Source organism: Bufo bufo, chromosome 2, assembly GCF_905171765.1.
Source record: "Bufo bufo chromosome 2, aBufBuf1.1, whole genome shotgun sequence".
Taxonomy (NCBI): domain Eukaryota; kingdom Metazoa; phylum Chordata; class Amphibia; order Anura; family Bufonidae; genus Bufo; species Bufo bufo.
In genome coordinates, this window is record NC_053390.1 from 118,639,307 (window position 1) to 118,663,783 (window position 24,477).

The 24,477-nt window shown below is 44.8% G+C and overlaps 1 protein-coding gene across 4 annotated transcripts in view; it reads right to left on the minus strand.

The window, feature by feature from the left end:
• Positions 1 to 24,477, minus strand: part of BDP1 (B double prime 1, subunit of RNA polymerase III transcription initiation factor IIIB) — a 145,335-nt gene that overhangs the window by 8,042 nt on the left and 112,816 nt on the right. For all 4 annotated transcript variants that reach the window (XM_040421475.1, XM_040421477.1, XM_040421476.1 and 1 more), the window contains 11 exons: positions 19,515 to 19,589; positions 18,865 to 18,898; positions 17,674 to 17,748; positions 12,598 to 12,772; positions 12,153 to 12,285; positions 11,922 to 11,976; positions 9,813 to 9,993; positions 9,577 to 9,721; positions 5,007 to 5,037; positions 2,293 to 2,542; positions 1,541 to 1,799 (listed from right to left, as the gene is read on the minus strand). In XM_040421475.1, the coding sequence (XP_040277409.1) occupies positions 1,541 to 1,799; positions 2,293 to 2,542; positions 5,007 to 5,037; positions 9,577 to 9,721; positions 9,813 to 9,993; positions 11,922 to 11,976; positions 12,153 to 12,285; positions 12,598 to 12,772; positions 17,674 to 17,748; positions 18,865 to 18,898; positions 19,515 to 19,589 (1,413 nt within the window). The remainder of the gene's footprint in view (positions 1 to 1,540; positions 1,800 to 2,292; positions 2,543 to 5,006; positions 5,038 to 9,576; positions 9,722 to 9,812; positions 9,994 to 11,921; positions 11,977 to 12,152; positions 12,286 to 12,597; positions 12,773 to 17,673; positions 17,749 to 18,864; positions 18,899 to 19,514; positions 19,590 to 24,477) is intronic.

Genomic DNA, 24,477 nt, shown 5'->3' on the forward strand with positions numbered 1-24,477 from the left:
GAAAGAATTTTCTCTCATGACGGTCTAACGGAGGAGAAGAGGAAAGAGAGGGTCTACATGACAGGAGATGTCCCTGGATGTAAGAGGTATGTGGTCAAGTATAGGGGGGGGGGGGGGGCCAGAGAGATGACCCGCCCCGGGTGCCAAACACCCTGGGCACGCCACTGGGGTAATGACAGTCCATACAGGATCCAGTGGTAGTGCAATTACTCTATAGAAGGAGGGTAAAGCTACAGAATGCACAGTACCCAGAGTAAGTGCAAATACTCCCACTACGGAGGGAGTGTAATACTACCTGAAGCATCCAATGGTAGAGCAATGAAGCCGCCTCTGGAAGGAGGGTAATGCTACCGTAGGTATGGTATCCAGTGGTGGTATAAATATTCCGCCAATGGAAAGAGGGCAATGCTACCAGACGTATAGGAACGAACGGGATGTAAACATTTCGCCGATGGAGGATTACTCTGCCCATGGAAAGAGGATAATGCTACGGGCTGTACAGAACCCAGTGAAAGTGCAATTACTCCGCCTAAGGAAGGAGAGCAATGCTACAGGCCGTACAGAACCCATTAGGGGTGCAATTACTCCTCCTATGGAAGGAGGGTAATGGCACAGGCTGTACAGTATCCAGAGGTAGTGCTATTACGCTGCCTATGGAAGGAGGATAATGCAATGGGCTGTACGGTATCCAGTGCCAGGGCAATTACTCCGCCTATGGAAGGAGGGTAATGCTACTGGCTGTACAGTATCCAGTGCAAGCCAGGGCCTCGATTACCAGCGGCTCCGGCAGAAGACATGGACCGGAACGCTGGGAATAAGCCTGGCCTGACATGAAGTCTCCCCTCATACCCCCCAGCCCCCCCGGGGGAGGGACACCTGCCGAAACTGAGGCCTCAGGGAAAGGTAAGCAGGCCTCCATGGGGGATATTCACATGGGAAAACCTGAGAAGGGGGAGGGAGGAGGAATGGAGCCTGGGGACTGAGAGAATACTCACCCGTCTGGCGTTTTCTGCCCCCCTGGCTCCAGCCGGGTCACCAGCTTCGGTGTGTTACCCCTTGGTAAGGGTAGCTACACCAGTAACAGAGGGGACTTAGCAGAGGCCAGTCCTGGTTACCCGAAAGCTGGCGGGATACAGAGGCTTTAGGAACCTCTGGTCCACCTTGCCTTCTGGAGACCGGAAATGAGCAGTGGGCTTGGGGACCCCCTGGACTCCCGTCTCTTGGGTGGGAACGCAGGCAGCTTGGGACTGCCAGCAGCCCAGCTAAAGGAATGAAAAAGAGAAAATAAAAAAATCAGCAGACCTGCAAAGCAGGGAGGTCTGCCTCCTATGGACACTAAGCCAAAACTGATTAGCTCATTGTCTGCAGGAGGGGTATAGCTGAGAGCTATAACTGAGAGCCAACACTTTTATTTTTTGCTTCGTGTTGCCTCCTAGTGGCAGCAGCTATACCCATGGTCTTCTATGTCCCCCAATGATACGAGCAGGAAATCTCAGTAGATGGACACCACATAGGAAAATGTTGACTTCTTTAAACTTACTTGAGATATGGAGGGGAGGGCATTCTGAGAAGCAGCACTTTCCATTTCTGCAGATAATGATGATGATGATGAAGGCACTTCACTGTCATTTTCTACGTTTACATCTGGACTTCCTTTCTGTGGACTGTGAACTGTAGGGGACTTCTTTCTACATTTTGGCGTTGGTAGATATTTCTTTTTTTTGTTTTCTACGTTGGCTTTCTTAGCCTGCTTTTCTTTGCAAACCAAAGGTAAAAATCCCAATGGTTTTTTCCCAGGTCTGAGAAAACAAGAAAGAGTTACTGAGGTGGGTCTAATATAGATTTACAATGGCAGCTGCAAGTGAATTTCCTAAGGTCCCGCTTTCCATAGCAATTCACTAGGTAAGGGGGGGCAGTGATAGGGTAGCAAAGGCAGCCCCCTCTTCATTAACACCCACAGGTGCCACAATCTCGTGGCAAATGAATCTAAGGCGTGTAATAACCATGTCACAGTTAATCCGACCCCACCACCGGTTGCACGAGCCCGATGCCATCTCTGCATAGTAACTGCAAGCTACTTTGCAGGGACTACTCTCCGCCTGTGCCATCTATGGCTTTGTAAAGGAATGGATTAGTAAAGCTCAGTACTCCTGTATATGTCTGTCTGTAAGGTTAGAGGACAACAAGGCAATACATGTAACATGGTTGGTTCTGGTCTCCTCAATGTGGCAGAGTAGAGGTACCCTGCACTATAGACCCTTAGGACAGTAGTGGGGGCGGTGGACAACAAACCTTTTTAATGTCGTTTTAGAAGTTGTCACTGAGTTTGTATAAACCAAAGGCAAATTTCTGTTTAATGAATCGAACGACGTTCCAGGCATCTCCACAGGCACAGTAGCACTGGGTTTTGGTACTGGCCAGTTAGGGGGTCTCTCTATTACAGGAGTAGCACTGATTTGAGTAGCTTCAGCTGGTTCTTCAGGCTTGGGCTCAGGAACTGAAAGATCAGGTGCAGGTTTTCCATCCCCATCCACTTCACAAGCTGGAAAACATACATGGATGTGATGTCAGATTCTGACAAAGGCACAGCAGGAGTGTTTTTTAAATCGACTATTAGAACATGACATTTAGTGAACTAGCATAGGCTTGGTTCAGATAGGATGTTTGTTTCTAGTCAGTGGCGTACCGCCCATATAGGCAGACCACACATCTGCTATGGGGCCCGTGGCACGGATGGGGGGGGGGAGCGCATGGAAGGCCCCACCCCCTACATCTGTATTATAGTCATATTGGGCATTGAGGCGGCCCACTTGTCTTTCCCTCTGTTCAGGTAGGTGTGCGGGCCCCTTCATCCTCCCTCCCCTGAGGGGTTAAAAATAATTTAAAAAACTCAACTCATCCCCTTGATCGCGCAGCCGGCATCCTCTTCTTTCTGCAGGCCCTGCAAAAGGACCTGCGATGATGTCATAGCGCTCACCACGTGGTGAGCACAGTGACGTCACCGCAGGTCCTGCTGAATGAAAATAGAAGATGCCGGCTGCGCGATCAAGTGGATGAGGTGAGTTTTTTTCATTATTTTTAACTTATACTAATTAAAATGTGGCTAGCTGCCAAAAGTGAATATATCTAGATGGTGACTTTCACCCAGCTATGGCTACTGTGCAGCATACAGTTATAGCGCTATAGCTCAGTGATATATATTGAGACACTGTCCCCCATTTGTTGGAGGGTGCGGATGTCAGGTGCGCCTTATTGAGATATAGCATTCAGTAATCCCCTGAGCCTAACGTATGGCTCACGGGGGTCCCGGCTTTGAGGTGTGCTATACAAAGAGGTGCCACCTGCTTAACAATCCCTATACCCTCCTTTGAGGCTGGCTACAGATATACCGATTCCCTAACTCGCATTCTGATCGATGCGTGTCTCTGCTGGACATAAGCCAGCAGTTCCTTAGTAGTCAAGCGCGCGGAAAAGAACACCAAACAAACAATAATGGATGCTGCGCGCTGCTGATATTGAGCTTACAGCGAGACGACCATCATAGTGCCAGAGGCTACGCATCACTGTAAGCTCAATATCAGCAGCGCGCAGCATCCATTATTGTTTGTTTGGTGCTCTTTTCCCCGCGCTTGACTACTAAGGAACTGCTGGGAATAGGGAACGCAAGTGTGAAAGTACCCTAATACATACCCCGCTCCCCGGCACCTGTGTCGCTCCTAATGCCTACACGGCTGCAACTGCTGGGGGTATGGCAGGGGAGGAGCCAGGGCAGGTGGTGGGATGGGCCAGTGGTGGGTAGTGGGCGGAGTTAGTGGGGCCCCATGATTTCTATATACGCCCCTGTTTCTAGTAGAATATTTTCAGGATCCTCACTCATCATATAATATCTATACATCTTATTTTTGTTGGTTGTTGTCCTAGTGCAGTGGTGGCAAACCTATGGCATGGGTGTCAGAGGCGGCACTCAGAGCCCTCTCTGTGGGCACCTAGACCCTGGAAAAAGTCTATGGTGTACCAACATGTTTTAGACTTTTCCTGCCATTCATCAGCACAGGGCGCACTATGAACAGCACAGACAGTGCACTGAATGTAGGCAGGCTATTATAGCTACATGATAAAGTACATGGAAGATACACTATATTATTGGAATGTAGTATTCAGGTTAAATTGCCATGTTGGTACTTTGAGATAAATAACTGGGTTTTGGGTTAAAGTTTGGGGACTTGGTCTCTAAAAGGTTTCCCATCACTGTCCTAGTGCAATGAAATGGACACCCTCAGAAGAGATTATTAATATTAATTATTATTAATGTGTTCACAGAGAGCTGTCAATCACTGATAGGACAGCCTCCTTGACTTGAAAGATCAGAATAAGCAGAAATTTAATTTTATGGGAAAAGATGTGTAACTTGTAGTTTATTCAATAAATTTATTCTCTCCCTGTGTAACTGTATATGTTCCCAAGGGGAGGGTAACATGGACTTCCGTGCGTGTTACCTCCTTCCCCATCAGAGACTATACTTTTTTTTTTTTTTTGCTCATTTAATCACCTCTCTGTGCCCAATTAGGTCATTTATCGATGCCAAGACCCAGACATCTACCAGAGTCCAGATTATGGAGCCAAATAAGTTGTACCAAACACACCACAATCAATAAAGTTTACATTTTATACTTTCCCTATCCTGTCCATAGCCAATCTATGGCGTGAAATATACACACCGCTTCTCTAGCAATACCCATTACATGCTGCAATAATAGTGATAATCTCTAGACCAGGGCTGGCCAACCTGCGGCTCTCCAGCTGTTGCAAAACTACAACTCCCAGCATGCCCCGTCTGCCTACAGCTATCAGCCTACAGCAGGCAATGGTGGGAGTTGTAGTTTTACAACAGCTGGAGAGCCGCAGGTTGGCCAGCCCTGCTCTAGACAGATGTAATGGTTAACAAAGTGTTAAGAGTGATCAAGTGTTAGAAATGCACAGGAAAGATACACAAAATGAATATTCACCTGTAGCTTTGATTTCCAGATCAACGACTTGCTACAAAAGAAATATAAAACAAGTCTTAGACGTCAAACCAAAAATAAAAACGTTTGAGCTTCAAACAACAGGTCTTAAAAAGGGAATCTGTTACACTGAACATGGTGTCTGCAGTGCAGGCAGCTGTTATAGAGCAGGAGGAGCTGAGCAGACCGATATATAGTTTTATGGGAAAAGATTCTGTACAATTAGTATTTTAATTATTTAACCACTTAAGGACCACAGGTTTATACCCCCCTAGTGACCAGGCCCTTTTTTACAAATCGGCACTTCACAAGTTTAACGGTTTATTGCTCGGTCATGCAACTTTGCACCCAAATGAATTTTACCTCCTTTTCTTCTCACAAATACAGCTTTCTTTTGGTGATATTTGATTGCTGCTGACATTTTTAGTTTTTCTGATATTAATCAAAATAGACCGCAATTTTCTCAAAAAAAAGTGTATTTTTAACTTTTTCTGGTAAAATTGTTCAAATATAATTACATTTCTATACAAGTTTGTGTCAGAATTTATTGTGCTACATGTCTTTGATTAAAAAAAAATCCAATAAGTGTATATTTATTGGTTTGCGCAAAAGTTAGCGTTTACAAACTATGGTACAAAAATGTGAATTTCCGCATTTTGAAGCAGCTCTGACTTTCTGAGCACACGTCATGTTTCTTGAGGTGCTAGAATGCCAGGATAGTATAAATACCCCCCAAATAACCCCATTTTAGAAAGAAGACACCCCAAAGTATTCGCGGAGGGGCATGGTGAGTTCATGTATGATTTAATTTTTTTTTACAAGTTAGCGGAAAATGACACTTTGAGGAAAAAATAAATAAAGTTTCCATTTCTGCTAACTTCTGGCAAAAAAAAAAAAAATCTCCCATGGACTCACTATGCCCCTCAGTGAATACCTTGGGGTGTCTACTTTCAAAATGGGGTCATTTGTGGGGTGTGTTTACTGTTCTGGCATTTTGGGCGGGGCTAAATTGTGAGCAACCCGGTAAAGCCTAAAGGTACTCCGTTGGACTTTCGGCCCCTTTGCGCACCTAGGCTGCAAAAAAGTGTCACACATGTGGTATCGCCGTACTCAGAAGAAGTAGGGCAATGTGTTTTGGGGTGTATTTTTTACATATACCCATACTGGGTGAGAGAAATATCTCTGTAAACTGACAACTTTGTATAAAAAAAATGTAAAACGTTGTCATTTACAGAGATATTTCTCACACATAGTATGGGTATATGTAAAAATACACCCCAAAACACATTGCCCTACTTCTTCTGAGTACGGCGATACCACATGTGTGACACTTTTTTGCAGCCTAGGTGTGCAAAGGGGCCCAAATACCTTTCTTTTGTCTGTACGAAATACATTTGAGCACCAGGAGGCGGGGCTGAATCCTTTAAGCACTGCTATGTAACACCCCCTGTGCTCTGCACGCGCCCCGCCTCCTGATGCTCGAAATTCTCATTTGCATATGAATAAAAACACACATCTCTGCGGCTGTTTAGCATACAGACAAAAGAAAGATATTGTTTTAATCAGCACGATGAGCCCTACCAGCCAGTATGCCTGATTTTATAGGGTTGATCCTGATGACAGAGCCTCTTTAAATTCCTCCTCTGTGCTTTGGAATCCAGTGGGCATTCCTATTTAGAAACGGACAGCCTTTGTGTGTGCAGTTGTCAATCACTGATGGGACCACTCCTCACTGGACTGCTTAGCATCAAATAAGCAAAGATTTTAATCAATAAAATACAAGTTATACTAAATCTTCTCCCACAAAACTATGGGGGAGATTTATCAAAACTGTTGTAAAGGAAAACTGGCTTAGTTGCCCATAGCAACCAATCAAATACCACCTTTCAGCTCCTTTGGATAAATGAAAGGTGGTTGCTATGAGCAACTAAGCCATAGCATCGATAAATCTCCCCCATATATATGTATTTATGTCTGCCCATCTTTTTTATAAGATAAGACACCATGTTAAATTTCACAGGCCCTATTAGCAGTAAGTAGTACTGTCATACACTGACTAAAGTAAAGAAAGAAAATAGAAAAATTTCTGACAAACTTTCCCCACAGAAAAATATTCTACAGTTTTCAAACCAGCACCTGAATCTGAATTCTTTTGTAATTGCATGTAATTAAAAATTTAGTATAGATGCTGAGTTATTCAATAAAATGCATCTGTATAGCGCCACCTGCTGTTTGTTTTTTTCCTTATTTCTTTGTCCTGCTCACTGAGAAGGCCGCACATGCTCAGTTTCTTCCTTCCAACTTCCTCCTAAGCTGTGATAGGTAGAGCATGGACACGCCCCCTTAGCTACAGCAGAACAGACACTCCCCTTGAGCTGTCAGCTTGATATAAATCTAGCAGAGCAATGAATGGGGAGATGTCTGAACCTATGTGAGGTACAGGGCTGGTTCTAGCTTTGTTACAAAGAGATTGTCATGTACTAAACGATGTCTGATTTAATTTTTTTACATTAGTCATGGGATAACCCCTTTAAAGTAAATGTCAACCATTTAAGGGTGAAGGAGAAAATACTCAGTTATGTTGTATTAAAGAGGACCTTTCACCGATTCTTACCCTATGAACTAAGTATACAGACATGTAGAGCGGCGCCCGGGGATCTCTCTGCACTTACTATTATCCCCGGGCGCCGCTCCGTTCTCCTGCTATGCCCTCCGGTATCTCCGTTCCCTAAGTTATGGTAGGCGGAGTCTGCCCTAGCGCTGGCCAATCGCATTGCAGAGCTCACAGCCTGGGAGAAAATAACCTCCCAGGCTGTGAGCTCTGCGCTGCGATTGGCCAGCGCTAGGGCAGACTCCGCCTACCATAACTTAGGGACTGGTATCTCCACCTACTATAACTTAGTGAGCGGAGATACCGGAGGGCATAACGGGAGAACGGAGCGGCGCCCGGGGATAATAGTAAATGCAGTGAGATCCCCGGGCGCCGCTCTACATATCTGTATAGTTAGTTCATAGGGTAAGAATCGGTGAAAGGTCCTCTTTAAACGTGGTAGAAAAAATTAAAGGAGGTTTCAAACTTTTTAGAGTATTATCATTCAAAGCGTGAAAGAAGCAGTGCCTATTATTCAGTGGATGAGGCTGAATTACTAAATAAGTATTAGGAGGAAACCAGGTAGAGGGGATATCCCCAATCACCATAGATACAATAGAATGACAAACAAATAAAAACGTACATAAAATTCGGATGAATAAAAACCCTCAATAGAGGTATATATCAATGTGCACTCACTTCGCTGGGGGGTTGTCTGCAGGATAAGCACATAATTTTTTTTCCTACCACGTTCACATACAACATATGTGAGTATTTTCTCCTTCATCCTGAGAATTACAGGTAGTGGCGCTCTTTCTGTACCTACTTTTTTTGTAGTCAGATAAAACACGCCTGGTGAATCACCATTTCATCACGATTATCTGTCTATATTTGCATAACTGTTATCATTAGGTGTCTGGTATTACCAACACCCTTCCCTCCGTATTTCTCCTCTCACCACCTACTTCTTCACCATCTTTTTCCCCTCTCTCCCCCTCTTTACCTTTTTTCCACTACTGTTGACCTTACGGTTTTTCATCTTTCAAGGGATTGCTTATCCCCAGAGACTTGATTAACCTCTTCCTTTTTCCCCTTTTTTCTGCTCCAAACCATTTAAGGGCTCATTCAGGACTATTCTTGTCTGCGACTGTGGACAAGAATAGGACTTGCTCTATCTTTCTTGCGGGGCCGCGGACGGGAACTACGGATGCGGACAGCACACTGTGTGCTGTTCGCGTCTTTTGCAGCCCCGTTGAAATGAAAAAGTCCGCACCCGTTCCGCAAAATTGTGGAACGGATGCAGACCCATTGACACGGTTGTCTGAATGAGCCCTAAAGGGAACGTGTCAGCAATTTTTCTGCCAGTTAAAACCAGATAGCATTACATTTCCTGTTTTTCTAATCTGTTTTTAGATGATCTAATCTGACTGTAGATTTTTTTCTGTTCCGTTTCTTGAACGTGATTATGGGGGCAGCCATCTTGCCTGAGCTGTTAACAGCATTTTATGATAGGCTTTCTAGCAGCTACATGGGCCATAGACACAATGGTCAGGAAGGGACTTCATTAATTTCTATAGGAGAGTTTTCTAGGCATGCGCTGTGACCTGTGCAGAGGTCAGGGGGAGTATATACGCTGTGATATCACCTATTGTCAGTGGTGGATCCTGTGCAACTTATACAGAGGTGACAACTCATTGTAATCTTTCCTGTCAGAATAATAAGATGACTGCTGAAAAGTGATCTGTACAGACCAAAAAATGGCATGCTTTAAAATATGTTTAACAAAAACTTGATTAAACAACTGGTCATTTTCTGATGACACATTCCCTTTAACACAAAGTCATTTTTAGGTTGTACATTCTGAGCTGAATAATTTCGTCATACAACAGTCACAGCTCAATGATAAAATTCCTTTAAAATGCCACAAAAGAAGATGATGAGGTCGGCTCTGCTCCTCCAACACCAGACAAAATAATCCGTCACCTCAGAGTTAAGCGGTTTCTCTTGCAGAGGAGGGTGGTCTTCTCCGTCCATGCACTGAGCACTTCTATGTCCAGAAGACTCTCTGAACAGGAGATCTTTGTCTTCCTGGCTGATTGTCTCAGATGAGCCGTGTACAGTCTCCAAACTATATAAAAGGAGATAACAAACAATGCTGCATCAATCTGAAGAGGAGAGGGCTTAACGTCTAGCCCAGCTACATATCGCCAACATCTCACCTGGGATTCAGATCCGGTGTCAGAACTTGAGAGGAGCCCGAACTGATCAACACAGGAGCAGGAAGACTTTCTGCCATGCTTGAATCACATGAATAGGCATAGTCATCATTAATGGGAATTTCCACTAGTGTCAAAATAAATGTGGCTTCCTCTCCAGTGTCATGTCCTTCTAGTAGGCCATCTGCAAAAACAAGCAAACCTAATAGGAGCCCAGGCACTAGTGTACTATATAATCATAGTATGATCCAGCTGTAAAAATGTGTGATGAATACTGGTCAAGGTAAAAAAAAACAAAAAAACAACAACTAGGAACTTGGTCTTAAGGGGGTCTTTCCAAACTTGGACATATATAGCATTTCCAATTCTACTAGTTGCCACATCCCGGCAGAGCATAAACGAAGACCTGGCCACAGGTATCTCTATCCAGTCACTTCTATTGCTGCATGTTTAATTGCCATAAAAGTAAATAGTGATATGCACTGAGCACTTCTATTTCCAGAAGACTCTCCAAGACTGTCCAAGACGGCAAGACGTTATTTTTCCCAGCCCACATATCCACTGGCTGTGGTGCAGGCATAATCTTTAACCTCCAGATGACCCTACAATGGATATACCGTATGCGATATGACTCCTAACTAACTAATATTAGCTTCTTATTAAGTTCTTTTCACTCTAAAATTTTAGATTTAATTTCTCAAATTTGGGTTCTCTATAAGTTAAAAGGGTTTTTTGGACTTTTATAAAATGCTCTATCCTCCATGGGACGGATGCGCAATACCAGGCACAGCCACTACCAAATATACAACACTCTGGCTGGTAAACTATGAAGTCAGGTGACTGTGGGGGTGCAGGAGCAGAACCCCCACCAATTGAGATTTATAATCTATCCTAAGTATATGTCATTAAAATCAAAGTCCTGTAAAACCCCTTTAACTGACAACACTGCACTCAATCACATTTCCGGACAACACAAAAAGGGTCTGTACAAATTATGAACCAATCCAGCGCCACTGTACTTTAAAACTTAACTCCAACATGAAAAATATCAATAAACTCATAACCTCCCTTCTCTTTGTCGAGTATAGCGCTTAATAGCTCAAGCTATGATTAAGCGTTATGTGCACAAAACAGGTAAGCGAGAGGACGCTATCCAATTTTAATGATATTTTTCCAGTAAAAGTTAAGTTTTAAACTACAGTGGCGCTGGATTGGTTCACGTTTTTTTTTTATACAGAGATTATCTAGTACCTGGAGTCTGAGGGATAATCCAAGATGCCTTTCACTATACAAAGGGAAATTGAGCAACTTCTGGTCTTTGGATGAGCTGTATAGTGTTTCCTTTTGTCCTGTTAGAAGTGACCCTCGCCAATAAGCTGATCAAAGTGTTTCCCTGTCTAGGAACCCCAGCAATCAGCTATGGACTCTGGCAGTAACCCAGCCCTTTGTCGCCTAACCTTCACACTGGATAAGAAACGAGGATCCTGAATTTACTCTGAAAAGCTGTTTTTTTATAAAAAAAAAAAAACTAGAAAATGCCTTTAACGTCACATATAATAATGTATCAGTTTCCTGTGCTAAGCAACTCAAACTGCACCCCACCCCAAGGCCAAAGTGCTGCTGGGATACAAAGACAGGACTGTATTGTAGGCAACTGTAAGAATCTGCTCCTATAAGCTAGGTCTTGTGGTGGCACAGTTGGCGACATAAGTGGAGCTACACATTGGCCCATAGACGGCATAAACTTTAGAGGCAGACTAGACCTGCACCAGATTCATCACAGGGGATAAGGCTGCATAATAAATGTGCAGGGACCGAAACCTTTGTCTAACTTTACACCAACTATTGGTTCACTTACTTTCAGACAGAATTTTAGGCCAGAATTTAGGTTCAAGACGACAGTTTTTGACCCACTCCATTCCCCAAAAAGCTCCTTCCCAGGCAAGCTTGAAAAGTGTAGAAACCCTAGTTGCTCCAAAATGCACGACTTTTTAGACAGATTCTCGGAGCAGACACATTAGTAAATCTGGGCCTTCAACTTTAATCCATTCGGTTGAAGGGATCTCTATTTCTTTACATTACCAGATTGACTTCTGGAAACATTCGACATACCTGATGCTTCGACTTCTGGAGAATTAAAATCTTGCTGCGCAACAGGGTAACTTATCTATAATGTACAAGCAGAAAGGGCACGTTCAAAACATTTCATACCAAAGGATTACTTCAGACATTTAGTAATCTTGCAAAAGATACAAATTAAATGAAATATTGAGAAATTAAAAAAAAATTATAAAAATCTATAGTACTTTTGGAATAGCACTACCATACCAGCTGCCCACTTACCTGCTCAACTGTAAATGTTAAGTTGTCATTTATTGGATTCGGTAAATTCTCAGCTGAACCAAAGTCTGATCTAGTGACATTTGTCTCGGTTTTTTTCTCCAGGTTGGGATCAGAGCGAGAATCTTCCACCGTTCTACAAGAAGGTGAAAAAATATTAGTATATTGTAGTAGTTATCCAAAGTGGTTAAATGCTCACTGTACTCAGCATAAATCAAGAGTTCAAGTCAAGAAGAAACTCTAAGATATCCGAACTGAGAAAAATGCCTATTTCTCCCTCTAGCAGCTCCCCTCTTATACGACATATATCAGAGAAAAATTCCTCCTCCCCGCCTTATAGTGTTGATCATGATGTCACATTTTTATTATATTCACCAGTACTGTTAATTTCACAAAGTTTGTTGAAATTACATTGAGCATTAAAAGGAGAAAAAAAAATATATCAAACCTGGTATCTACTGTAATGCTGCTCTCCATAGCGCATGCATCATGAGAAGGACTTGATAGAAAATTCCTTGACGGAGACAATAGCAGTTTTAAACCCGTGTGAGGTTCTTGGCTGCTCTGCCTTCCAGGACTGGAGATATCATTTTCTCTACAAGGATCAGGAGACAAAAGTTCCTCTGGCAAGAAAGAAAGAAAGAAAAAAAAAAGGGGGGGGTTGCAGTAGGTCAAACAGCTCACGTGAAAACTGCCACGCAGTTGAATAAGTGAAAAGTTTCTTGATTTCATTAACTAGATGCAAATCTATAGAAAGGAAATTATATACAGTGATCCCTCAAGATACAAGGGTCTCAAGATTAATGGTCTTTTCTGACCCATCGTAAGTTGAAACTAGACTCGACATCCAATATCTCAGATCCAACCGATCAAGGCCACTTCTCTGGGAAACTATCTGTATTAGTTATAGTTAGCAGCTATTCCTGACTGTTATATGTAAGGACTACTGTCTTAGTTATCTGCTTATTTTTCATAAATCTTCATTTTCTCTTACCTTGGATGACATTTTGGGGCTTTGGAGCCGATTACTCAAGTTACAATGGTTTCAATATACAATGGTCGTCCCGGAACCAATTCATATTGTAACTTGAGGGACCACTGTATTTTATTATAGATGTTACAGCCATTTTTTATTTTAAACACTTATTGGAGGCAGACACTTCCCAATTGTCTTTATAGAAGTGCACCATGGGGTGTGCGCTTTCTGGCGAGGTAATGAATAAAGAAATGGCATAGGCTACAAGGTCCAGAGATGGCAGAATCGATGAAGACTTTTAAAAGAAAGATTTCAAATATTTCAATAAAAATCTGTGAAACATAAATAGGTCATTTTCTAACGATAAATTCCTTTTAATGTTTTGTCATCTCTAATAGGCAAACTCGCCCGAAGGCTGAAAGCACACAAAACCAATGTGAAAACTAAGGAGCACATTTATTTTTTATTTCGTTTTACACGCCGGTCTCCATAAACCCCTAAGCTGGCGGATCTACCACCACTTCTAAATGTAAGACCGCTTCAGAGATGTCCCAACATTTAGATCTTTTTCTACGCCTGAAACCGGCATAGAAAATGGTAAATGAGACAAGCCTGGCGCGAGCGGGGAGAAGTCGCAGATTGCGGTGCAACTAGCTTTGGCTTTGCATTCTGCGCCTGATATACGCCTAATATAGGTGTATTTCAGCTTAATAAATGACCCCCTAAGACTATCTGTAAAAAAAAAGGCTCAATTCAGGGGGGACTGGGAGGAGGAGTGGGCTTACTATAGGCTCTACCGTCCAACTGTCAGTGTAGATGAAACGGTTACCGTAATCACATCTCATCTATTACAACTAGAAGACCGCCGCTGCCATACTGAAGCTTATTACGATAGGCCATGTTTGGCTGCTAAAAGCTGGAGATATGCAATCCACCAGGAGGCAGCATGTAAAATTAGATCATAAACTATGGGCGTGACAAGGGCAGGCTAAGCCAAAATGTCATCTGCTAATTACAAATTTGTCCATGGCGTGGGCATGTGCAATTTGACATACTGCGATAAGGAAAGAGAAAATAACAGGCGATAATGCCAGTTATGCACCTCATACAAGCTAAACTGTAAACTTTCTTTATACTTTAGAACAGAACAGTATAATATATAATTATATATAACTTAAAATACACTTTTCTGGTCAGTTCGGACGCTTTTAAATTAGGCGGTTCATATGCAGGGGCGGACATATCGCTGGTTCAGCTGCACAGGGGCCCAGGGAGTGGGGGGGGGGGCCTTCCCAGTGTCAGCTGAGGTGTTTTTTTGAATTTTATAATTTTTTTCCCTCCCTTCCTCTGCCAGGGAAACCTGGTGACCTTGGGGTGGAGGGGGGGAATTTGCCGTTCTGCCTATACTTCATAGCTGAAGGACCTGCGATGATATCATAGTCATGTGATCTTTTCAACACTGGAAGTGGTGGTAGGACCTGTGATGAGGTCACCATCACCATCATGTGACCAGTGCAGAAAAAGGCAGTGCTCAGCAGTGGAGACCTGTGATGCCATGGAATGAATGCAAGTGAGAAATGCTGGGAGATGTGGTTCTCCCCTGTTATACCTCCTCCCTGCTTGCTGGGAGCGAAATGTCTTATTTAACTGGGACTTATGTTAGAGGGGCTGAAGGGAAGGGATGGGTGTTATTTACATGGGACTGTATGTTACAGAAGATTGGGGGGAGATGACTGGTGTTATTTACATGGGACTGGATATTATAGAGGACTGGAGGGTAAGGGGTGATGTTATTTACATGGGACTATGTGTTGGAGGAGGCTAAAGGAGGGGATTTAAGTTATTTACATGGGACAGTATGTTATAGAAGACTAAGGAAGAGAGGTTATTTACATGGGACTGCATGGTATAGAGGACTGGAGGGAGAGAAGTGATGTTATTTACATGGGGCTGTATTGTATAAAAGACTGTAGGGAGAAGACAGGCATTATAATTTATAGGGGCACTACAGAGAAGATTATAATTACATGGAAGACTGCAGGAAGCATTATAATTATAGGGGGTACTGCAGGGAACATTATAAATACTGTGGGCAGTGGTGGCAGGCATTACTACTAAGGGCTCCATAAGAGTGCCTTATAGATTGGCCTAATTTCTATTAGGGGTGTCTTAGTACTGAGGGCACTGTAAAGGTACTATGGGGGGGGGGGGGGCTTCTGCCTAGCAGTGAGCCCGGTGACGTCACCGGCACTAATGGGTGGGCTTTAGTGCTGCCCTAGCCTGTAAAGCCACCCATCAGTGACGGGAACACTGCTAGGGCTGTGAACAAAACATCCCTTGCCCTACGCTTTACAGCGCAGGCCAAGGGAGAGAATCGAAGTATGAAATGTCAGAGGGGCTGAGTGGGGGGAGAAGGGGATATATGTCTGGGTTCAGAGCTGAACTGCTTTAAAGGGCATCTGTCAGCAGATTTGTACCTATGACACTGGCTGACCTGTGATATGTGCGCTTGGCAGCTGAAGGCATCTGTGTTAGTCCCATCTTCATATGTGCCCACATTGCTGAGAAAAATTATGTTTTAGTTTATGCAAATGAGTCTCTAGGAGCAACGGGGGTGTTGCCATTACACCTAGAGGCTCCGGTTTCTTTGCAACTGCCGCTCCCTGTCTACTTTGACAGGGCCTGGCAGTGAAAATTTCATCACAACTGGCCATGTCAAAGTGCAGAGGGCATGGCAGTTACAGAGAGAGAGGAGCTTATAAGTGTTATGGTAACGGCCCCCGTTTGTATATAATAAAACATTTTTCTCAGCAATGCAGGCACAAATGAACATGGGACCAACACTGATGCCTTCAGCTGCCAAGCGCACACGTAACAGGTCAGCCCTTTATTTTTTTCAATCGTATGAAGGAGTCCTGAGGGATAGCTGAAGGCCTAGGGAACATTTTACCATAAGCTATCTAAACAATATGGACTTCAGTGGGTGGAGAAAGCCGGCACTAAAGTGCATAGGGTAGCATAAGATCTAAATATGGCCCTGGCTCCACAGCAGCAGCACAATGTAGTGTCAGACCTCACACTGCTACTGTGAAAGGAGGAAATATCTGGGCATAGCTACTGTGAGGCGCACATATCTGGGCATAGCTACTGTGAGGCGCACATATCTGGGCATAGCTACTGTGAGGCGCACATATCTGGGCATAGCTACTGTGAGGCGCACATATCTGGGCATAGCTACTGTGAGGCGCACATATCTGGGCATAGCTACTGTGAGGCGCACATATCTGGGCATAGCTACTGTGAGGCGCACATATCTGGGCATAACTACTGTGAGAGGCACAAATCTGGGCATAACTACTGTGAGAGGCACAAATCTGGGCATAACTACTGTGAGAGGCACATATCTGGGCATAACTACTGTGAGAGGCACATATCTGGGCATAACTACTGTGAGAGGCACATATCTGGGCAAAACTACTGTGAGAGGCACATATCTGGGCACAACTACTGTGAGAGGCACATATCTGGGCACAACTACTGTGAGAGGCACATATCTGGGCATAACTACTGTGAGAGGCACATATCTGGGCATAACTACTGTGAGAGGCACATATCTGGGCATAACTACTGTGAGAGGCACATATCTGGGCATAACTACTGTGAGAGGCACATATCTGGGCACAACTACTGTGAGAGGCACATATCTGGGCACAACTACTGTGAGAGGCACATATCTGGGCACAACTACTGTGAGAGGCACATATCTGGGCACAACTACTGTGAGAGGCACATATCTGGGCACAACTACTGTGAGAGGCACATATCTGGGCATAACTACTGTGAAGGGGGCACATATCTGGACATAACTATTGTGAGGGGCACATATCTAAATATAACTATTATGAGGGGGCAAATATCTGAACATAACTATTGTGAAGGGGCCCCATATCTGGACATAGCTACTGTGAAAGAAAACAAATCTGGGCATAACTACTGTGAAAAGGGAACATATCTGGGCATAACTACTGTGAAGGGGGCACATATCTGGGCATAGCTACTGTGAAGGAGGCACATATCTGGGCATAACTGGTGAGAAGGGGGCACATATCTGGGCATAACTGGTGAGAAGGGGGCATCTTTGGGCATAATTACTGTGAAGCGGACACAGTGTGGGAATTACTACTATGTGCAGGTACAAAAGGGGAATAATTACTATGTGGGGGCATTACGGGAACTGGTTGTGTATAGTTATGCTTTGGGCAGAGTTAAAGGCGTGACCTAGTGTGTGTATATATATATATATATATATATATATATTACACACACACATTGTAAACATATTGACTCATATTAACAAGATGTTTTTTATTTGCACGTATATGTTTATATGTGTATGTGTGGTTTGGGGGAGGGGGGCCCAGGTACATTCCTTGCACAGGGGCCCTCTGCTGTCTGTGTCCGCCTCTGTTCACATGGTCTTGCGAACAGGACCTTAGTATTAGAGACCCAGGTTTATCACTACTAAATATGCATTAGCTATACACTTACTTATATTAGTCTTGTAGACAGAACTGCCCATTGATATTAGGGTCATTGCTGCTTCAGCACTTCCATCGTACTGTCCTGTAAAACCAAATAGATAAGAGTCTAGCTTACCCAGTGTATTAAAAGAAAGCCAGAGCTTACAGGGTTATCCCCTTTTTCACAGGACATGGCATAACTGCCTGAAGGTACTGCACTCTACTCATTGTGTGCTAGATTATTTTATCAATAGTTTTTTCTTAAAGCATTTTCAACAGTTTTTCCCTCTACAGATTTCACTTTCAGGGCACCTGCAGAATGTTGCTTTCTGCTTCAAAGTGAATCAGTCAGAAAGCCGCTCTGACGACTCGATCCGTAGCCCATAACTGTACTTTTCTAACAGCTCAAACATTCATTATAGTTAAATTCTTAGATTAAACATTAGCTGAAATGAGTGTTCAGGAGCTGTCAGGAGTTCTACGATAAGGGCTACACATCTATGAGTGCAGCTCTCCGACAGATTCACCGTGAAGAAGAAAGCAAGTCTGTAGAGGCAGGCAGTGAACGCGAATCCTGTAGAGGAAAAACTGCTGAAAACTCTTAATAAAAAGCAATTGAAAAAAAAATATGTTTTAGCTTAAGATGAGTAGAATGCAATGATTAAAACAACTGCCACCAAAGTTGTCCATAGCCTTCAAGGTAGCCGCTTTCATTACTAAAACAAATGGAGAAGCGGTCAAGTTTAATTCTATGGTAGGTAAAGAAAGAAGAGCCAACTGGAATCCGTTATGGATTCCGCTGCCACGGACAATAACTTATGGTCCATGGTAGCGGAATCCATAACAGAATTCTTAGATAACCCGAACCTTGTACACCGAACTTGAAACACCAAGCTCACTCATCCCTACCCTGTAACATATACCATACCAATTTAGAAAAAATATATATTACTAAATGGAAGCATCAAGTAATATTAGTCTGGGTTCTAAACTTTAGAATTGCCTATAGTTATGTCCATAAGAATGAGGCCAGGTGGCGTGTCTGGCCACACACGACCGAGCCACACCCATTTGAGGCAGCCAATGGTTGCACAATTTTGCAGCAAAATCATGTGGTTCTTGGCTGCCGTGGGTTGGAGTTGCTTGGCCGCATGTGGCCAGACACGCCATCTGGCCTTATCCTAATTGATGCGTGGTAAATACCCCTATTAACATTTACCTTTCTTATCTGGTTGAGCTTGAGGATCCACAACCTAGATGAGATGCAACAACATAGGGGATAGTTAAAAGGTTATTACTCTATGAAATGTAATTGCATGAAATTAAACATTTTGTATAGTCACTGAGGTATTCAATAAAATGTATCTGTTTAGCGCCACCTGCTGTTTGTCCTTATCCTTATTTCTCGGTCCACCTCCAAGAAGTGAAAACGCGATCACACCTGGCCTTTCAAAGTGCAGAGGAGCGCAGCAATTTTTAGAGAGCTGAGCCTCTAGGTGTAAGGGCAACGCCCCTGTTGCTCCTAGAGGATCATTTGCATATAGTAAAACATCATTTTTCTCAGTAATGCGGGTACATATGAAGATGGGACCAACACAGATGCCTTCAACTGCCAAGAGCACATGTAACAGGTCAGCCAGTTTCAAAGGTACAAATCTGCTGACAGATGTCCTTTAAAATGTTGTTTTTTGCATTTTATAGAAAACTAGCTGTTATATATTTGAGATCAGTGAAATTTATTAAATCATAAAGTATATTTGGCATCGGCTTATGATAAAGCTGCTTTATGGTCATATAGTAATATTCACCAGCTAACCGGTGTAATCACAGTATAGCTATCTTGTATCAGGCCAGTCCGCGAATACTTACATGCTGAAAAGGAGTTTCTCCCAAATCCAGGCTTGCACTACTCGGCAAATCCACAGCATCCACCAGTATTTCAAGCTGTATATGATACGAAAATGACAGATTTGAAGCACAAATATATAAAGTACCAATTATAAAAATATCAGGAGCATGTTAAAGGAGTAATAAGCATAAACACACACTAAGCTGTAGTCACCTGTATGTATGGTGGGGATGAAGGAGTTGTCCAGGATTTGAAAAACATGGCCGATTTCTTCCAGAAACGTCGCACCTGACCAGTGGTTGTATCTGGTATTGTCGCTCAGCTACAGTGGCGTATCCAAGCTATGGCAGCCATGGCTAGTGCCATAGGCGCCAAGCGGGGGGGGCGACCAGGGCCGATCCTACACGGGGTGCAGTGGGTGCCCGGGCCCCGCACCCCAGCGCTGCGGCCCTGGTGACAAGTGGGGGCGGCCGCGGCCGGCGGCAGGGCAGAGCAGGAGATGAGCGCCTCCATTGCGGAAGCGCTCATCTCCATAGTCATCTGTATTGCCGTCCTCAGGACGGCAATACAGATGCCTGTCTGTGCTGCGGCAGAGGAGGGAGAGGTGTGTCCCCTCCTGTTCCTCTGATAGGCTGCCGGCTTAGTGCTGGCAGCCTATCAGAGGCCGGTGATGGCGCGATGACGTCATCGCGTCGCCTGAGCCGTATAGCGAGGGACACACAGACGGAAGAGGTGGCCTGCATCGCATCGCATTGCTGGAGGTAAGTATAAGTGTATTATTTTTTTTTATTTTTTTATATAGGTACAATACTGGGCTGGCACATGATAAGGGGGGCTACTGGGCTGGCACATAAGGGGGGACTACTGGGCTGGGCTGGCACATGATAAGGGGGGCTACTGGGCTGGCACATGATAAGGGGGGACTACTGGGCTGGCACATGATAAGGGGGGACTACTGGGCTGGCACATGATAAGGGGGGACTACTGGGCTGGCACATGATAAGGGGGGACTACTGGCACATGATATGGGGGGCTACTGGCACATGATATGGGGGGCTACTGGCACATGATATGGGGGGCTACTGGCACATGATATGGGGGCACTCTGGCTACTGGCACATGATAGGGGGGCACTCTGGCTACTGACACATGATATGGGGGGGCTCTGGCTACTGACACATGATATGGGGGGGCTCTGGCTACTGGCACATGATGGTGGGGGGGGGGGGGCTCTGGCTACTGGCACATGATATGGGGGGGGCTCTGGCTACTGGCACATGATATGGGGGGCTACTGGCACATGATAAGGGGGGCTACTGGCACATGATAAGGGGGGCTACTGGCACATGATAAGGGGGGCTACTGGCACATGATAAGGGGGGCTACTGGCACATGATAAGGAGGGCTACTGGCACATAGGGGGGCTACTGGCACATAAGGGGGGCTACTGGCACATGATATGGGGGGGCTCTGGCTACTGGCATATGATATGGGGGGCTCTGGCTACTGGCACATGATGGTGGGGGGGCTCTTATTTCTGGCACATGATTGGGGGCACTCTGGCTACTGGCACATGATATGGGGGGCTCTGGCTACTGACACATGATATGGGGGGGCTCTGGCTACTGACATGATATGGGGGGGCTCTGGCTACTGGCACATGATGGTGGGGGGGCTCTTATTACTGGCACATGATTGGGGGCATCTATGGGGGCACATCTTACTGCAGATTATTGGGGGGCACTATAGGGGCATCTACTGAGGCTAAAAAAGAAGATATTTTATATGGGGGCTCTGTATAGGGGCATTTTATACTGGGACACATTATGGTGGGTACTATGGGGAAGGGGGGGGGCACTATGGGGGTCATCTACGGGGGCACTGATAAGGGGTATTTTATATTGGCACATTATGGGAACATTAGCTCAACTGGGGGCATTACAAATGTTTTGCATATTATAAGGAGAATTATTACTACTGGGGGGGCATTATGGTGGGCTTTATTACTCCCCCATGGTATGACCCCCTAGTAGCAGCACCAGCCTCTCCCTGCTCTGCTATCCCTCTGCCCCTTCTCCAAATCCTTATTATGAAATCTTTCTCATTAGGTTAAAGCACAACATCAGCTCCGCCGAGCCCCCGGCCAAAGTGTTGAAGTGGCGTCCGAGATCCCCAAGGGCCAAGTCAAGTAACTGTAAGTTTTTATGGGGGTTCTACAAAAGAGCTATCGTGTTTTTTTTTTTGTTAAGGTTATCTGAAAGATGGGTTTAAAATATTTTGACAGGAGCGCAGTTTCAGTGCTTGCCATAGGCGCCATTTTCACTAGATACGCCTCTGCTCAGCTACACCTGAGTGCGGGCTGTAATGCAACAACCTGAGGACACGTATGCTGCTGTTTTTGGAAGAAAGCAGCCACATTATTGTAATCCAGAAAAATCCCTTAAAGAGCACCTGTCAGCAGGGTCAACCCTATCAAACCGGACACACTGTGAGGAAGGTTTGATCCTGCAAATTAAAATAATACCGGTCTTGTAAAAACCAGTTGCAACGTTTCTGAGGGGGGGGGGGGGGGGGGGAAGACTTATGAGGAACAGCACTGAAAAGCTGAGATGCAAAGGTGCACCAAGGGGCTAGGGCCCGCCCTCGGTGCACTGAAGCCTTCATTTGCGTAAAGAATAAAACTTTTTTTCCCTTGGGAATACTGTAACTGTTCATTTTAATCAGCAGGATCAACCCTACCAGGTATTATGCCTGGTTTAATAGTGTTAATCCTGTTGATAAGAGCTCTTTAAGGCTACTTTCACACTAGTGGCAGCCTTCTCCAGAAGGCTGTTTCGGCGGGGGAACAGCCTGCCGGATCCTTGCTACCGCTAGAGCACTGTGCCTGCGGAAGTCCGCTCCGGCCGCATTCACTATAATGAAGTCGGGCCGGAGGTCCGGCCGCAGCACGGCAAACATGCCGAGAGGCGGCCAGAATAAAACTACGAGATGTAGTACCATGGGGAGGGAACAAGAACAGAACGGATCCAAGGCCAGTCATAAGGCCCCGCACAGAAATGCGGGGGAAGTGCACACCAGGAACCCTGAAAAAAAGGGCAGGAAGAACCATTCCCGGGAAGGGCAGCCTGAAAGCGGCTGAATACGCAGAGGCTCAGTCTGGGCAGAAGAAAGAACAGCCCAGAGAATATAAGCCACAGCTTAGGAGACTTCACAAGGAGTGGAGAGCACACAGAATATCCACAATATGGGCAAGAATAAAGACAAGTCAGTCACCAGAACAAACAGAGCGACTGTGGAAGATACAGGAGAGAGAAACATAGCCTGGAGAGAGAAGACTTCTAAGGAAGTGATACCCAAAGATCAGAACACCAGGAAAAAAAAAACCTAGAGTCATCAACAGTCACAATATGGATTAGAAGAAAAAGGGGCAATTCTACGAAGGCTGGTAATAGGCAGCGTGCGAAGGAGCAGTGCAAAAAGAAACCACTCAGTGGAATACCGATTGGATGAAGACGAACTGAAAATGGCATCTAGATATCAAGGGCCAGAGAACTGCAGATGTGACAAAGCTTGTCCCCCTTGGGGGAAGAAGTAGCGGTGCCAGAAGGCAAAAAACCCAAACTCCATGCCAGAATGGAAGAACACTCCAGCAAGACCATAACGAACAAGTCAAGACTAGAGAACCTGGATGTCACGCATGACAATAGTCCACAAGAAAAAAATCGTAAGGGAGTGAAGAAACCCAAGGCAGTGGAACAGACACAAAACCACAAAAAAATTGGGGAGTAACCTGGTAGGAAAAGAGTGTCCTCCGAGATCAAAAACATCCCATTCAGACCTACGGCCAAGGTGCTTGCCTCATAAGAGTGTTCCCCAAGGAGAATGACAATGTGGTAAGCAGTGGCATATAGAGGAGGACCTTACACTTCATAACAAGAAGAGAGAAGCTGTCTGATACTCAATGGAAGGCTGCCTGAACTGACCTAACTGGAAGCTGAAGAAAAAAAAAACACAGAGGCCAAGGGAACAAAAACATGAAGGTTGTGTAAACCCATCAGATACAGGCTGTAAACATATCAGACACAATAGACCGCCACTGCGGAACAACTCCGCCTAAAAAAAGAAGAGAATGTGGTTATCAGAGGAATGTACAAAACGGCCAGACAGGAACCAGAGATGGTATAAATACTGCACCAGAAAGGGAGTGTGAAAAAAAACTGGTAACAGAACCAATACCACCAGCGCAGGCACTCCACAGCAGAAAGGGGGCATTCGAGAACCCAATGGCTATGGATACTGGCCAAGCGTGCAGAAACAGTATCTGGGGGAAGTGTAACTACTCGCCTTGCGGAAGGGGAGAAGTTGAAGAGGCTGGTGCGGCTCAGTAGAGAACCAGCACTTAGTGGTGACAACAAAGACAGTATGACCGCTGTACCCGGTGAGGGGAGTGATGCAGACAACTCACATATGCAAACTGGATAAGTGCATACCCAAACTCCACAAGGAGGTAACGCTGATGCTGTCACCGTAGCAGATGGTAGAGGCAATGCACGACATGTGAAGGGAACAAGGCACTAAACCATTGGTAGGTTATACCAGGTACAGAAAACTGTAGTAATGCACACCAGAAGTAAGCAAACCCATCAGCTGCAGCATGTCATGGTATGGGCATTTGACCAGCGCATCAGGTACACCATACATACAATGCCTGGTGGCTCTACCGCACCCAGTGATGGCAGAACATGAGCACAGTGCCACCTGTGGGAGAAGGAAATGTAGGCACAAATCACAACTACAACCAGCGAGAAGGTTCCACCACTAGAAGGAGGAATGATTTGTATATACCGCACAAAATGTCAGGGCAGATACTCCACATGGAGGAAGGGGATGCGGTAAAAACCATAGATGCAGTGCCACCCGCCAATGCGTCATGTAAGCCAGAACGCAGTGACTGTCCCCATTTAAAGGATGAACAGAAATAGC